General features: G+C 46.2%; 2 protein-coding genes across 4 annotated transcripts in view; both read right to left on the bottom strand.

The window, feature by feature from the left end:
• The window catches only part of foxo3a (forkhead box O3A), a 9,023-nt gene extending 4,677 nt beyond the window's left edge, over positions 1-4,346 (bottom strand). Inside the window, 1 exon segment of the mRNA XM_030356417.1 lies at positions 2,787-4,346. Within this exon segment, the coding sequence (XP_030212277.1) occupies positions 2,787-3,347 (561 nt within the window). The 5' untranslated portion in view covers positions 3,348-4,346.
• Positions 4,347-4,519: 173 nt separating this feature from the next.
• Positions 4,520-15,170, bottom strand: afg1la (AFG1 like ATPase a). Of its 3 annotated transcripts, none has more exons than XM_030356418.1 (13): positions 15,041-15,170; positions 14,106-14,311; positions 13,743-13,794; positions 13,452-13,553; positions 12,272-12,402; positions 11,161-11,260; positions 10,336-10,394; positions 9,826-9,908; positions 9,519-9,589; positions 8,407-8,507; positions 7,771-7,911; positions 6,625-6,735; positions 4,520-6,225 (listed from the first exon to the last, which is right to left on the bottom strand). In XM_030356418.1, exons 1-13 carry the CDS (start codon positions 15,153-15,155, stop codon positions 6,097-6,099), a joined length of 1,401 nt encoding a protein of 466 aa, XP_030212278.1. In that variant the 5' UTR covers positions 15,156-15,170; the 3' UTR covers positions 4,520-6,096. The 3 variants fall into 3 exon arrangements, with proteins under 3 accessions (XP_030212278.1, XP_030212280.1, XP_030212279.1); XM_030356420.1 differs by lacking the exon at positions 15,041-15,170 and adding an exon at positions 13,877-14,028 and having other exon boundaries at positions 14,106-14,221; XM_030356419.1 differs by lacking the exons at positions 14,106-14,311; positions 15,041-15,170 and adding an exon at positions 13,877-14,099.
• Positions 15,171-16,234: the final 1,064 nt, after the last annotated feature.

Genomic DNA, 16,234 nt, shown 5'->3' with positions numbered 1-16,234 from the left:
TTGAAACCAGTACCTTTATACTTTTACTTAAGTAAAAAGCTTGAGTTGATCCTTCAACTTCTACAGAAGTAATTTAAAACGCTAGTATCTATACTTCTACTTGAGTAATGAATGTGAATACTTTCGACACCTCTGCCCACTACACACTCGTATTGTACACCCCGTTGCCGGGACACGTCACCAACCCGGCGCCTTCCCCTTGGGGCCGTTGCTCTCTTCCCCCTCACCCCCAATAGTCATGGCCTCCATCATGCCATTGGACCTTGGCATCATCTGGTACCAGCAGTCATCCATGCGGTGACTGCTGGTACCTCAGTCCCTCCACGCTAAAAGACTGCACATGCTTCTTAGTCCAAACAAAGCCCAAAGCCGATCGTGATGGACGCAAAGCAATGTTAATGACTTCTCCGCGTCCGGTTAGTTTCGCCCGATTCTGAAACGCAAAAAATTGCAGCCGTGCTACTTTCAGCCTCTGGGGACGTTGTTACTCTCTCAAAAGGACGTGGGTCCACATCTTGTTTGTGTCTTGCGAGCGACATGAAGTGAACTCTGTGCTCTCGTTGGCTCTGGGCCTTAGGGTCCTGTGGGGGGTTGTGGGGATCAGGGATGCGAAGGCTGCCAGCTCCGAGCTACAACCTGGCTCACAAGCTGTGTTTGATCCAGGCTAAGCTCAGCTCCTGGCCTGCGGGCCTGGCGGCACCGCGCCAGCTGCACCCACGACCGAGCAGCCCTTCTCCGGACCTTCTCTCCTCTCCCAGGAGGGGGACGGGCTGGAAAGGAAGACCTAAACATAGCCGGCTTTAACGACCACAAACAACTGTCCATCTGGACTACCGCATCCAGAGGAATCCAGCAACGCGGTCAGACCCGAAGCCAACTAAGCTGACCATCATCATCATCAGTTTTTCCCGCTGGGCGCATATCTGGCCTTGGGGCGCTACTGCTGGAGAGTTGGAAGTCTCTGTTCCAGCAGCAGCTGTCACGACATCACAACATCAGTCAGGGTTAGGTACCTTGTCAAGGACACCTCGACACTCAGCTAGGAGAAGCCGGGGATCGAACCAGCAACCTTCAGGTTACCAGCCAACCCGCTCTACCTCCTGAGCTACTGCTGACCCTAACCCGTAGCTTAACCCTAAACCGAACCACACCAACACTGCTCGGGAATCAGATAACATTTCGAATGGAGATTCTGAACCACCGAAGATCTTTTTCATTTTTCATTGCATCAGTTGATACGGCTTTTTTTAAATATCAAAACGACATAATATTTCACACACTCTCATGGCCTTTCATGCCGAAAATATTGCTACACCGACTCTCTGAGCGCACTTGAGAGGTCCCTGAAATTAGAACGGAATCAAGAAATCATCTAAATCAAAATATTCACTGCCTTGGTATACAAGGGGGGGCAGATGGGGGCCCCGCTGACAACTGTGCAGGGTCACACTGTAGTTAAGTGTGCCCCTGTAAAGTATAACACAAGGTGACTACGTGTAGTTTGAGTGCGGAGGTTCGCAGCGCCTTATCCACTAGCGGCATCCAACCGCCACTTCCCCTCCAGCCTGGAACAAGCACCCAGTGGGCCATTATACGTGATTGTATGTTACATGCCCTTCCTACTAAATGGGGCCGGGGGAGGCTGGTTTGATTTATTCGTTTATTTCTGTTACGGGGAGTCCCGTGATGACCGTGATTAAACCAAATGAAGCCATCACAACAACGGCGCGCCCATACGTGCGCGCTCCCATCGGCCACTCTGCTGTACCTGACGTCGCTAATTGGCGCGTGACACCGGCAGCACCTTGCAGAACACGTCGATGTCAGCATATTGTCTTTGTTTCAGGAACAACATGAACCCCTGCGTTTTTACTGAATAAAAGGAAACCAAGCACACATGCAAACCTAACAGATATACAAAACACAAACACACTCGATTGTATACGTAAGTACCTGCTTTCTGTTACAGACATCATTCATGCAATACTTTCTTAACCTCATGTATTCAAATAAAACAACCACAGTAACCGTCGCAATAAAGTAGGCCAAAATGACATATACAGTTGTGCAGGATTACACGTCTCCCTCTCTCCCTCCCTTCCCAGATTTAAATCCGGGAAAGCTCGGAGATTTGATCAGAACTGAATCCACAGCAGATGAATTGGTTTCCCAGGCCAAACTAATCCTGTTGCAATTCCCACTGAACGGACACAGGAGCAAAAGCCCTACCACCGTGTGTGTGTGTGTGTGTGTGTGTGTGTGTGTGTGTGTGTGTGTGTGTGTGTGTGTGTGTGTGTGTGTGTGTGTGTGTGTGTGTGTGTGTGTGTGTGTGTGTGTGTGTGTGATCATTGCATCATACAAGTCTTTCGATCGACCAGTGTACAGTTTATATTCAATATAACACCAGACTTGGATATCTAGGCCCCCCTCTCTCTCTCTCACACACACACACACCACACACACACCACACACACCACACACACACACACACACACACACACACACACACACACACACACACACACACACACACACTTTAGCTGTCCTCAGACAACCTATACGCCACGTTGATATCAGTCGAATGTGCTTGACAAAAGCCCAAGGTGCTTATCTGATATGGACATAACTGTGTCCACTTTAGTGCGTTGCATCTCACCCAGTGCAGTGCAGCACACAGTGCAGTTGATATGCTAATGAACCATGCGGGGTTTTGTTGTGGGGTAGGTCTTGTTTTGGTGTCACAAGCAGCACGTCACCCCCTTCTCGCACCACCGACCACCGCTCACCTTCCAGCCCGCGGAGCTGTTGCTGTCTCCTTTGTCCTTGAAGTAGGGCACCGACCTCACCATCCAGTCGTAGATCTGGGAAAGGGTCAGCCGGTTCTCCGGGGAGCTCTCGATGGCCTGCGTGATGAGGTCCGCGTACGAGTAGTTCCCCCAGGCGTTCCTCCGGGCGGAAGACTTCCTCAGCTGCTGGGAGGCAGAGCCGCCGTGAGCCGCCGCAGCGGAGGGGTGGATGGAGGAGGAGGAAGGGGACCCGTCCTCCACCCCTTCCTCCCTGCTGCTGGACGGGGTGCTCCTCCGTACCTCCACGGGCAGGGAGGAGGGTCCATTCGGCGGCCTTGGCCCGAGCTCGGCGCAGTTCTTCTCGGACGCCGCGCCATTCTCCGCGTCGTTCTCGTCGTCCTCCTCTTCGGGGATGACGTCAGTGTCATTCGTCCCCGGTTTGCTCGCGCCCGACTCCGGACGCGGCAGGGGCCAAGTGCACGACCGGGGCCTTTTCTGGGGCTCGAAGTCTGGGTCTATTTCAACGTTTAGGTTTTGTTCGTCCTGCGACGCCTCGGCCATGTTATTTGCGATATCTCGGCTTTGGAACAAGATCAATGAAATCACGGGACACGAAGTCACGGGAGTCGCGTCCCGTCAATTTCTACGGGGTTTTAAAACGGCGATTACTTATGCACGATATGCAAATTAGGCCCTCCTTAGATATTCTCGCAAGGCAAAAACACGTGCGTCTTGTATTCTCATGGGCTGTCCGGAACCCGCTGCAGAGCGTCCGCTGGATCCGTCCTTCAAATCAACCAAATATCACCATCTTCCATGCGTATATCGCCCACACCCTGGTGAAAATCCATCTGGATTCGGGGGAATGTTCGCGTTTCCCAGAGCCAGCGCGTCGCTCTCGTCTCGGAAGAATCCCGGCCGCGTTCCGTTACAATCCGACGACATGCATGCCTCAGATTAATTCATTAGTATGGACACATCACCTCCTGCACCCACAGCTGCCATCTTGACCGTTTCCTTTCCCCCCCACCACCACCACCAAGTTCTTTATCATCCGTGTCTTCTCCTCCTCGCCTCTCTTGTTCTTCTCCTCCTCCTCCTCCTCCCCAGATACCATCAAGGCGGAGGTGGCTTCTAATAGGCCCGGCTCACAGGCTACCGTTGAACCGCTACAACGCTCCGACGCGGCCCAAGAAGAACCCCGGAGGAAGGTTGAAAATTAACGACGCTCTCCGCGAATCGTTTGCATACTGAATAAGTCCACAATGGCGAACGGACATGTTTACAACCCGTTCATTCAGTCGAATCGGTGGTGGTGGTGGCGCAAAACGCGTCCTTCTCCGAGCACAGAGGGGGTGGGGGGGAGAGAGGAACGACCTGCCCCTTGCCTTGCAAAGAAATTAAAGCGACAGTATGTGCCTGGCCGTGTCCTCCCGCTTGCCTCCTCCGTGCGTTACCTTGGAATCTACTCGTTCATAGGGAATGCGAAGTGACGTCACGAAGGACACCATCTTGTGAGACAGCACCGACGGGAGCAGTGATGTTCCAGCGATAGAGGGGGCGGCGGTTTCAATTGTATTTGGACAGAATAAACCTTTAAAATTAAAAGTACTTTTGAAGCAAGGTACACAGACAAAAATAAAGTAGCCTAGTATTCAAATGATGAAATGCGGTCCTGAAACTCAGCCTCCTCTATTGCAGGAACATACTGTGGACCAAAAGAGCCAACGACCTCCAAAGATGGCACTTTAATCACAATTTTACAACGGTGTGACGTCACCGACACAGGCCAATGCGATCAGAGTCCGTGTGGTCCATGGTGTGTGAGCCTCCTCGCATGGAACACGATTAGAGAACGACAAAGGGGAAGATTGGCTTGTCCTGAAACACAATGTTTCTAACAAGGTCAGAGGAGCTTTGGCACGACGTCAGACGTGGTGAGAGTTGATAAGGACGCACGAGTCCTGTTGTTTTAACACAAACATCCTAATCAGGCCTAATCACGTCCTATTTAACACCATCAGGTTGAAGACCTCCTTGTGTCCACCGCACGGGCGCCTCCCAAAAAATTGTGACCTTCCGTCGAGGCGACGCAGCAGCGAGTGCCGCTAACTAAAACCCGACTCGGAACCAAAGAGGTTCACGACTGCGTCAAAGCGTCTTCGATGTCATTGAGTTGCGTGAACGTGGAACCATAATCAGCCTTTTACTTTACATACATGTCCTAATCAGGCCTTCACAACACTTAACACACACGTCCTAATCAGGCCTTCATAACTCTGAACGTCATCAGTTTAAGGCCTGTTACTTTACAGACACATCCTAATCATCCAAAACGGCATGAGGTTAAATACTAGAGGATAAATAACATAAGTCCTGATACATTCGACCCACATTACCACTGGATGAACTGAAAGCATAATAGGCTAAACTTAAAGGCTTATTCCCATCAGAGTTTAATAAAGAATATTTTATATTGTAAATGGCAGTACGTTTGGTAAGCTCATGATTGAATACGCCCGTTCACTTAATATTAACTCAATTTTTTTTTATATAAATTTGCAGGCATTGAACCGCACTTGTGAAATGTACAATTATACATTATTATTATTATTATACAGCCCCCAAATGACTTCTTTAGATTATATAATCTAGTGAAATCCTCATTATCCATCCTAATTGGCCTGTTTCCATGAACCTGTGTACTGCTGCTAAATGGCTCCATTCCTTCAGTCTCCCAGGGCGTCCCAGCAGTGGGATTCAATCAATAAGGTCATTGGATGTTTACGGTAGAGAGAGAATGTTTAGCGTTTTCCTGCATTTCTACCAAATTGCTTGTTGTTGTTCAATACATTGTTTTTAACCTTTTCGGGTCAACACAGAGACACACACACACACACACACACACACACACACACACACACACACACACACACACACACACACACACACACACACACACACACACACACACACACACACACACACACACACACAGTTAAAATCTCCCAGGCAGCCCAAAGGTCCATCAGAAATAAAATGATAAAATATGTATATACACCCACCCACAGGCAGATCTATATATTTATATATATATGCTCATACTGTAAAGTGCAATGTAGAGATAAAATCAAGAATGTCAGTAATAAATAATTGGCTGAGGTGTGTGCGTGCCAGCACTGGGCTCTGAGTGGAGGCCCATGGAGTGGGTTCTGGAAGGCCCAGCAGGGACTAGCATGAGGCGTAGCCGCCGGCGCTACAGGCTGGTGGGAGCCCCTCTCTCCCCACCGCCAGGGGTCCGTCGTGGGGCTTATTTGGCGCTGCGGTCGGCCTCCACCCAGTACTGCTCCGTCTGCATCTCTGTCAGCCGGGACAGAGTGCGCTGGAAGGCAAACACCTCCTCCGCCCCGCTGAAGATGGTGAGGTCACTGGCCGAGTCCTGTGGGGGGGGGGGGGGGGGGGGGGATCACCATCTCATCAAAATAATCCTACCCTAAAATACATATCCTCTCATTTTAATTTGACTGAAAATCCTAACGTGTTGAATCCTCTTACTTTTAATTCAATTTAATAAATAGGTTAATCTTCTTTTTCTTTTTTTTTTTAAAGGAGCATTTACATATTCCTTCTCAAACCACTTCAGACACTTCAAACCTCCATTCATGTTCTTATCTTCACACGCACTAGAGTAGGACGCGTGTTCACTAGGGCTTTGGTCCCGTGAACACGTGTCTCACAGGAGCAGGTCTCACACCATGCAAGGCTACAACCTTGCATGGTTGGCAGCACGACGAAGGGGTCGTGCTCGAGGGAGAGGAGGGCGAGCTGCAGGAGGTACCCGTTTGAGGCCCAGGTCGTCCATGAGAACGTGGCTCTCGTGGAGGTCGTGGTCGTCGCCGCTGACGAAGATGTCTTCTAGAGCGTGGTCGGCGAGGATCACCACCCGCACCTGATCACAACAACAACAACAACAGCCTGTTGGACCACAACACCAGTGGGGTATTCCACGAACGGAGGTTGAACAAACACAGAGTTAACGCTGAACTCTAGGTTGGTTGAGCCTGTGCCGACTAAACCAGAGCTGTCGGTTCCACCGCACGGGTTATGCATTAGTTCAATCACCACGGGGGGTTGGTTAACACAGGGTTAAGCGCGTCCACGCCAAACCTATAAAGACGTGATGTATAGTTCATGGTAATCCTGATCGATATGGCGAAACGGGCCGCTTATTTCAATGAAATGGAACTCCAGGTTCTCCTAGAGAGCTATAACGAGGAGAAGGACATTATCACAAGAATAGGGAACGCTAAAGCCTCTGCAACCCGGAGAACCAAAGCCTGGCAGCGGATCGCTGACCGCGTAAATGCATTAGTTACATGTCAAAAGCATGATCCTTAATATTTGAGCCATGAATCTATTAATATCCCAGTTTAGCATTCTTAACGTTCCTACCACATAGCCCTTTTCTTCTAAAAAATATGTACTCCAATGGCTCCCAAGCGGTCAGCGGATCAAGTAAAAATGAAGCATTATAACATCATACAAACTGGTAAGCTTTTTCTGGTATACTTTTTCAGACCAGCATTTAAATTGTCATACCATATTTGTCACTCCTGCGTTCAAATAAGCCCTTTTTTTTTTCAAGCCAATCGTAAAAAGGCTGACAGTCTGCAGACTGGATCTGGCCCTCAAATAGTCTTTTACCCGGTGGAGGAGCTGGCAATAGACATACATTCAGGGCGCCCTGGCATGGAGGGGGTACCTGGGGGTACCTGGAGGTACCTCCTCAGAGAGTCAGGGGTCATGTGAGGGTACCCCACTGGTTGAATGTAGGTCAACCTAGGTTTTTTCTGTTTTTCTTGTATTTTAGATTTCGTTTGTCTTCGAAGTCACACATGCAAACCGTGTGCGTGCCACAGCGCAAATGTTCCAAATGTTTTTGGAACAGCCGGGCCTGGGGTGGGCCGGGACCCGGTCCTGGTACCTTGTGGTCGTAGAGGGTGTCCACCAAGGTGATGAGGCGGCGGGCTTGGGTCTTCTTGTTCAGGTCGAGGAGGGGGATGTTCCGGATGAAGACGGTGTCGAACAGCCGGGACAGCTCCAGGTAGTCGCTGGCGCCCAGCGGCTGGGATCAGACACAAAAGGTGCTCTTTCGTATCGAAACTCAATTACATTTATACTTTATTTATACCTCGCAGTGCCCAACCAGGGAAACAACGTAACAAAAAAGTAACACAATTACAGCATTACCATCAACATTATTTAAATGGGTAACATTTTAGAGGTTGATTTAAAGGAAACAATATTGCAAACTACTAGATACAAACAGAGTTGCCCTACAAAGTTTTCAGATTTGGTTGAATTATATATAAAAATTGCCATTTCAAATCCCATTTACAGTTACAGCTTTCATCAAAATCAAGTGCGCAATACGCATTGTTGAAATGACCTCAAATGCATCTCTGATTCAGATGGCCTCCTTTAAACTAATTTCATGTTATTGTCGTCGTTACCTTTGTCCGCATTTTGCGTTCCTGTTTTGAACTAAAAGCGGACAAAAAATAAAGTTGGGTTGAATGACAGCGGTAATGTGACACAGTGCGGCTCGGAGTTGACCTACTCTGTCACACAGCTCCTGGAATGTGCAGTCGGCGATGGTCCCGCAGGCCTTGGCCAGACCCACCTTCCTCCCCTGAACGCTGAGCACCCGCGGCCGAGTGACTGGAAAACATGAGCACAACGCCGCCTTAAAGGGGTCCGTCACACTGCTACACGAACACAACGCCGCCTAAAAAGGGGTCGACCACAACTGCTGTTCTCCTCCAAAGTTGGGCCGCCGACGTTTTTCTTCCAAATCAGCCCATCGGGCCGCATCGCATAGTGGCCATCTTGGTTCCAAACGCTATCGGCCATCTTGGTTACAACCGCTAGCTGCCACGCTAGCTGCGAAACCGCCAGCAAACATATAGAACCAAGATGGCCCCTACGCAAATCCCTCACATTTTTAAACGGAAACAGAGTTCACGTTGCAGGCCGTTTTTATTTTATGCGTACGAGGACGTTCTCTCTTATATAAGAACCTACCCGTGCATGATGGTTCTGCTTGGCTATGAGTCAGCCATTCCACGAAAACAGCCCATCCTTAACTGAAATAGCAAACCCATCTGGAGCTGGATCGATGCGAGGGTGTGAACGTTTTTCCCTTTACATTTACAAGCGGCTTACACACATACACACATCATACATACACTTCATACACACATTCACAAACCGACGGTGGAGTGTAACAGTGGAGTAAACAGTAACGGAGTAAACACCTTGGAACAGCCAGCTCATCAGGAGCAGTTAGCCCGAGGTTCTCAGAGTGAGCTGAGTGTAGGCAGCGGGGATCGAACTAGCAACCTTCTGGTTACAATTCAACCCACTCTACCTCCTCAGCTAAGCCAGCCCGTTTGCATTAACATGCAACCAATGATTATTTAGGTAAACCACAAAACCATTGCCAGCTATCATTACATCCGTTCAATGAGATAAACCACAAAACCCATTAGTGCTTAAGGATTGAGCTGACTGCATGTCATAGCAGCTACACTACCAAAAACCATCTTTTACCATTTCACTCATTAATTCTCTGATGCAAAACAGCAGAACAGAGATGTCCCCAACAGAGGTGGCCTCAGTATAGAGGAGTCCCAGGTATAGGGTCTACTTTAAGAGATCTTCAGGTCTTACTGTCGTTCTGTTTGAAAGCCAGCTCGTCAAACATCTTGTCAAGGGCAGCCTCCACGTCAGGGTCGCTAGAGCTGTCACCAATAAAAGAAAAGATAATTAATACTATTCAAACAATACATTCTATTTGGATGCACGCAATACTCAAGGACCCCTTACTTGAAGATAAGGAAGACCTAATTATGATAATAATAAGATAATAACAATTTATAACCAAAGTCTAAGGAATCAAACATCAAGTCCTCCCGGGTTAATTAACGTGGAGCTACTCATAGTGTTGCGTTTGGTCCACGTCGCGGGCGTCTCTTACAGGAAGTAGAGTTTTCCGGCTGAGGGTCTGTTCCTCCTTCGGTAATCTATTCCTGAATCCAGGCGCAGGGTTTGGCAGTATTGCTGCATGAGAGGGGGCACAGGGGATGCTTTCAAAAGAACCCAAAGAAATGATGGCCGTTATCAACCAGCATCAGGCTTACATCAAATAAGGAATTCAATTTGCCTCACATGAATCTATATTGTAAGATTAAAGTCTATATTCGTTGATAAAAAAAATTATTGATTAATCCAACGAGCCAATGTTTGGTGACATGAATCTACGGCTCCGATAAATGTTTTAGAATAATAATATAAAAAGTAAAATTGTCATCAAACATCCTATAATGTCCTGACAAAAAATAGATAATTATTACAAATGGTGAAATGAAGATGAGGTTAGCAGTATATAAAATAACATAAGAAACATTTAGCAATATTCATATGCCAGCTTGTATATTATTGTACATATATTGTACATTGTTTAATATATCAGCATTCTTCCTCTTACCTGCAGCACAGCAATGAAAGGCACAAAGTTGACTCTCTGCAGGCCATTCTTATACAGGTCTAAAGAGAAGAGACCACACTTCAGCTTTTCTGTGCTGAATCCCAGGTGAGTACATGACACCATCGCGCATGGTTTTAAGATAAGAGAGCATGGCATTAACTCTGCCTGGGTTAGGGGTTGGACCGCCCCTGGTGGCTACCCATGACTATAATGTATGTTCTCATGATTGCATACAACAAGTTGGGAAAAAAGCAAACCTTTAAATACATGCCGGTGCAGTCCAATTCTGTCTGACATTTTTCATTTTAGAGGAACTTTTCTTCTACATTCTATTCCTCAGACAAATCAAGCTTTGATTTTCATTGAACCGTTCTTGTGAAATGTACAATTATACATTATTATTATTATTATTATTATTATACAGCCCCCAAATGACTTCTTTAGATTATATAATCTAGTGAAATCCTCATTATCCATCCTAATTGGCCTGTTTCCATGAACCTGTGTACTGCTGCTAAATGGCTCCATTCCTTCAGTCTCGCAGGGCGTCCCAGCAGTGGGATTCAATCAATAAGGTCATTGGATGTTTACGGTAGAGAGAGAATGTTTAGCGTTTTCCTGCATTTCTACCAAATTGCTTGTTGTTGTTCAATACATTGTTTTTTACCTTTTCGGGTCAACACAGAGACAGAGACAGAGAGACACACACACACACACACACACACACACACACACACACACACACACACACACACACACACACACACACACACACACACACACACACACACACACACACACACACACACACACACACACACACACCTTCAGGGGGCCGGTTCGAGGTCGCTACGACGACGACGCCGTTCCGGAAGAGGTTCTCAAAGAGCTGCTTCAGGATCATGGCGTCAGCGATGTCGGTGACCTGGGTGATGGGGATGGGGCGGGGGGGGGGTGGGGGGGGGACATTGTGAACCATATCACCTCACAATGCAAAATGATGCACCTGTGCAACCTCCCAATTAATGGGGTGAATGGAGGGAATCGTACTGCCAACTAGTGCTCCGGCCTGTAGTGGACCAACGGATTAATATGACACATCAAAACACCCTTATCGGCTCTTACAGTGAGCTTTCCATTGAGGAGATCCAAGTTCGATTCCCACTGGGGACATCCACGGCCAGAATATGCACTCTCAGTGTTGGCCAAGGCTCTTTGGTTAAAAAGCTTCACCCAATGCCAGATATTTATCGATTGCTTTTGAAGCATCACAGAATAATGGAGCAATCATTTACACAAGGGGGATGTGTATTGATCTGTTAGGATGTGATTTGTGATCATACCACTACACTACTATTATTTTGGGGTGGCATGTGGCTCAGGAGGTAGAGCGGGTTGGCTGGTAACCGGAAGATTGCTAGTTTCCTCCCGGCTCCTCCTAGCCAAGTGTCGAGGTGTCCCTGAGCAAGACACCTCACCCTAACTGCTCCCGACGGGCTGGCTGTCGCCTTGCGTGGTGGACACTGCCGTTGTGTGTGAATGTGTGAATGGATGGGTGAATGTTGAGCAATATTTTAAAGCGCTGAGAGGCCACTGGTTAGAAAAGCGCTGTATAAATGCAGGCTATTTACAATTGCCCTTCAGAATGTTGCTTTTGGTATTTGGTATGTTGTATGTCCTGGCACTGAATGTAGGCACTAATGATATGTTATACATCCTGGCACTAAAGTATTAGTTGTATACAATTCCTTGTATACAGCAAACTATCTTTGCTGCATACAAGGAATTGTTAAACCAAGCGATTGTTAGTGCATTGCACTTGATATATTGTTTCGCCTTCTTCTTACAAATGTACTTATGGATTTGTAAGTCTCTATGGAATAAAAGCGTCTGCTAAATGCCTTCAATGTAAACGTCAATGTAGAATGTAGAATACCTGGAATTCATCGAAGCACAGAAGGCACGCCTCCTCACTGATCTCGGCGGCCACGGGTGCGATGGGGTCGTAGGATTTGGCCATTCTCCCTGCCTTCCTCTTCGGCATGCTCTGCTTCAACCGGTGGATTCCTACGAGGGCACGCAAAGACATGTGACACGTCATTAAAACAAATACTGGCATCTTTAGATAGAAATTGTATTTGTTCTGAAAGAGAAACAGAATGTGATACCGCGGAATAAAACAACTAAATAATATATTGTCATAAACTGTTTATCGTGGTTCAACTTATTTCAACTTATAGCAATATCAACTAATAAACCAACTTCACTGATCGTCATTCATGTCATTATTAATATCATATAGCTACATGAAAAGAAGATTTCCTTTTTATTTAGCCTTTATTTAACCAGGAAAAGTCCAATTGAGTTACAGTAACTCTTCTCCCAGGTAGTCGTGGCCAAGGCTGGCGTCAAAAAGTTTCAAAACACATAAAGGACAGGACAAAGGTCACACACAAATATCATACAAGAACATAAAGACATGACCCTTAATATGCCAAACAACAAGCTAATACAGAGTACTGACACTTTTGTGCATCTTTTGTGCATCAATCAATCCACATGCTCAACACTGAATCAATCTCTAGGTCAAGGAGAAGGTAAAGGGACTTTTACGTTTCATGTTTATGTCTTCTTTGTGTTTGTGTTTCTCTGTTTTCAGTTTGTGGTGTGCGATGTAATGCCCTTCAATGTACACTTTGGACAATTAATGTTACATGTTTGCAGTGTTGCCACAGTTACCTTGAAAAAGTAATCTGATTACTGATTACTAGTTACTCGTTAAAATAGTACCTTAGTTACTTTACTGATTACTTGATTTTAAAAGTAACTAAGTTAAATTACAAGTTACTTTATTAGTTAAATTTAGCTGCGACAAGATCCCCTGCCGCCTCAAAATAAAAATTACAATTGGTTTTGCCAATACTGATACTTATCACAAACATGCAGCGATGCCAGTAAGGCGTTACTGGCATCGCTGCATGTTTGTGATAAGTAACAATGGAGCATCTAAATTGATGCAAAACCAATTTCGAACAAATAAAGTATATTATTATTACAACACCATATACAAGCTTAAACACATTCATTTGACTCTGGTGCTGCACAAAGTGACTCACGTTTGTGAACGTCCAGCATGAAGCCGTGGAAGTGGACCCTCTTCTTTTTCTCCGTCTCAACGTGGGAGTAAAACATGTCCATGACCATGGTCTTACCCGTGCCTACGCACACACACACACACACACACACACACACACACACACACACACACACACACACACACACACACACACACACACACACACACACACACACACACACACACACACACACACACACACATTTTAAAAGAGACCCAACACTTTCACTAAATGATTTAAATACTTTGAAAATTGACTGCTTCTACCTACCAACGTCTCCAAAGATGTAGTAACCTTTCGGCGGTTTGGGCTTTGTGAAAAACTGCAAAAGCGACATGAAACTAAAGTGAGGCGACAGACAACACCTCAATGGAAAAACGTTCAAAGAAAAGCATAAAACGCACCTTTTTAGCGGAGCATGCTTCTCATCAAGCAGTTGGCCGTCTTTGTTTGACTAAACTCTGATCTTTCTCTACGGCTAGCACTTGTTTATTGTTATTTTACACTCTATTTATTGTTCCTGTTGGATCAGTTCCCTTGTAAATAATCTTTTGTCCTGTTTTGCAGGAAAAAATTGATATTTAAAAAATGATTTAATTGACAAGTGAACACCAGCCGCCGGTCGGTACGAACCTTGGAGAAGAACGACGGGGGGGCGTTGCTGTAGCCTCGCAGGGTTTTGTGCATTTGGTCCAGCTTCTCCACCACGGCTCTCTGGTGCGGGTCCTCCCGAAGGGCGCCCTCTCTGGTCAGACTGTGGTAGTGCTCCATCGGCCCCGAGGGGCCAGCCGCGACCGCCTGCTTGTCCTCGACCGCCTGCGGTGGACTCGCTGTGTATCCTAAAAGATTAACCGCAGGTAAAGGTTAATGGTTGTCAGCGCTGTGTCAAACGCACACGCGCAAGCACGCACGCATGCACGCACACAGTAGCCTACTACAGCCAAATAACTGAGAGCCAAGTGACAGTGTGTCTGCATAATCAAAGTTCAATTACAATCCTGATAAGCACACTATAGCTGTCAGGAAGCCCACATAAGCAGCATACAACATTTCGACAGAAAAAAAGTCAATTCAGTGTCCGTCAAGCCAGCTGACAGGCCATATACGAGGCAAAAGGTAAACAATGGGGCTGTCACACAGTGATCCCATTCAGAACAGTGAAGTCGAATGCAAAATAAGTAATATATTTATACTACCTCGAAACCTATAACCGTGTTTAACTAGGTTGAATCAAACACCCCTTAAAAAAGACGAGATTTTTATAATCTTATGTCCAAATCAATTAGGTCTATCAATTAACCAATATCCAATGGCAGAAGATGTGATGCAACTGAGTATGTCATCGTTCAATATAATTTAAAATAACGAGCGAACAAGCAGAGCAGATACGGCAACTTTTTAAGGTCAATGTTGAGCTACAAAAGTTCATGGATGTAAACATTTGCTTCAGCGGTTACAGAACAGGAAGGCAAGTGCAGGGTAGGGCTGTCATTCACAGAACTGAATACAAATAAACCACAACTTACACTTGTCATCTAACAATGACACGTCCGTCATAAAATTCTTACCTCGTTTTGCCAGGTCCCTCAAAGGTTTGACTAGGGTTCTGGATAAACAATGGTTTTTAAACAGAACCGGTTTGAAAAGTGACATCTTTAAAGACAGAGGGATGCGGGTCGCCATCTTGCTTTGCAAAAAAAATGCATCGAAAAACTTTATTAACTAAAGCATGCAAACAGCAGCACGGAGGCAGCGTTGGCATTACCTACAAGCGCCGTTAGGGGTCAGTGTTTAAACATAACATTAAACATAACGGTTTAACGTTGTGAATATGATGATATTCATAACAATGATATTCTTTATATGAAGTTGTATACGATAACCATGATCGTAATTATTATTCAGTCAGTCACTGTATTAATTGATCATACCAAAAAGATTCGTTTATCATGTCTTGGCCTATTTTATACGAAAGTAATAGATACAAATTAATCACAACAGCAATACCCTCAAATATGGCCAACGATAATTTAGTTCAAGGGTCCACATAATATCCACTTGATATTTTATGGTTTATGAAATTGGTACTTTATTAACATCAAACGTTATTGTTAGACGTCAATGTAAACTGCAACCGAAATATCGAATTAAACAATTGTGTTAGTAAAGATCACGGCCTATAGAATATAGTATAGTACTGAACCGATTAGCACTTAATACAGCGTGCAGGCGCATGCTCCAATGTGGAAACACTTATCCTGCGAACATGCACGCGCGCCACGGCGATGTAAACGGTGCTTTTGAACGTTTCATATTCATAACGTTTCATATTCAGGGTCCCGCAGTGTTCCCGGTGAGATTCCCCTTCCTAATGAGAGGGCGCGCGCGGGGCTGCCTAATTATATCTTCCATTTTCGGTGATGCTTCAGCTGAAGATAAAAAATTGACAGATATCCGACAGGATGGCACGGGCTGTACAGGCTTGTTACCATGACAACAGCCGTTCATCCATCTCTCTCTCTCTCTCTCTCTCTCTCTCTCTCTCTCTCTCTCTCTCTCTCTCTCTCTCTCTCTCTCTCTCTCTCTCTCTCTCTCTCTCTCTCTCTCTCTCTCTCTCTCTCTCTCTCTCTCTCTCTCTCTCTCTCTCTCTCTCACTCACCCGCCATCCATTTCTCTCTCTCTTGCTCTCTCCCTCACTCACTCACCCACCATCTCTCTCTTTCTTCCTTTCTCTCTCAAGCCCCCCGTCCCCCCGTCCCCCG

The sequence above is a fragment of the Gadus morhua genome, chromosome 5 (genome assembly GCF_902167405.1).
Source record: "Gadus morhua chromosome 5, gadMor3.0, whole genome shotgun sequence".
In the NCBI taxonomy this organism is placed as follows: domain Eukaryota; kingdom Metazoa; phylum Chordata; class Actinopteri; order Gadiformes; family Gadidae; genus Gadus; species Gadus morhua.
Note: the sequence above shows the minus strand (reverse complement) of the source record. Positions and strands in the feature narration are given on the sequence as shown.

What these genes read in the sequence shown, in the direction of transcription:
- afg1la (XM_030356418.1), bottom strand. Translation starts at nt 15,155, where the DNA reads ATGGCGACCCGCATCCCTCTGTCTTTAAAGATGTCACTTTTCAAACCG. An exon ending in CTACATCTTTGGAGACGTTG is followed by an intron (nt 13,554 to 13,742) that starts GTAGGTAGAAGC and finishes GTGTGTGCGTAG; the next exon opens with GCACGGGTAAGACCATGGTC. An exon ending in CTTTCATTGCTGTGCTGCAG is followed by an intron (nt 9,909 to 10,335) that starts GTAAGAGGAAGA and finishes CCTCTCATGCAG; the next exon opens with CAATACTGCCAAACCCTGCG.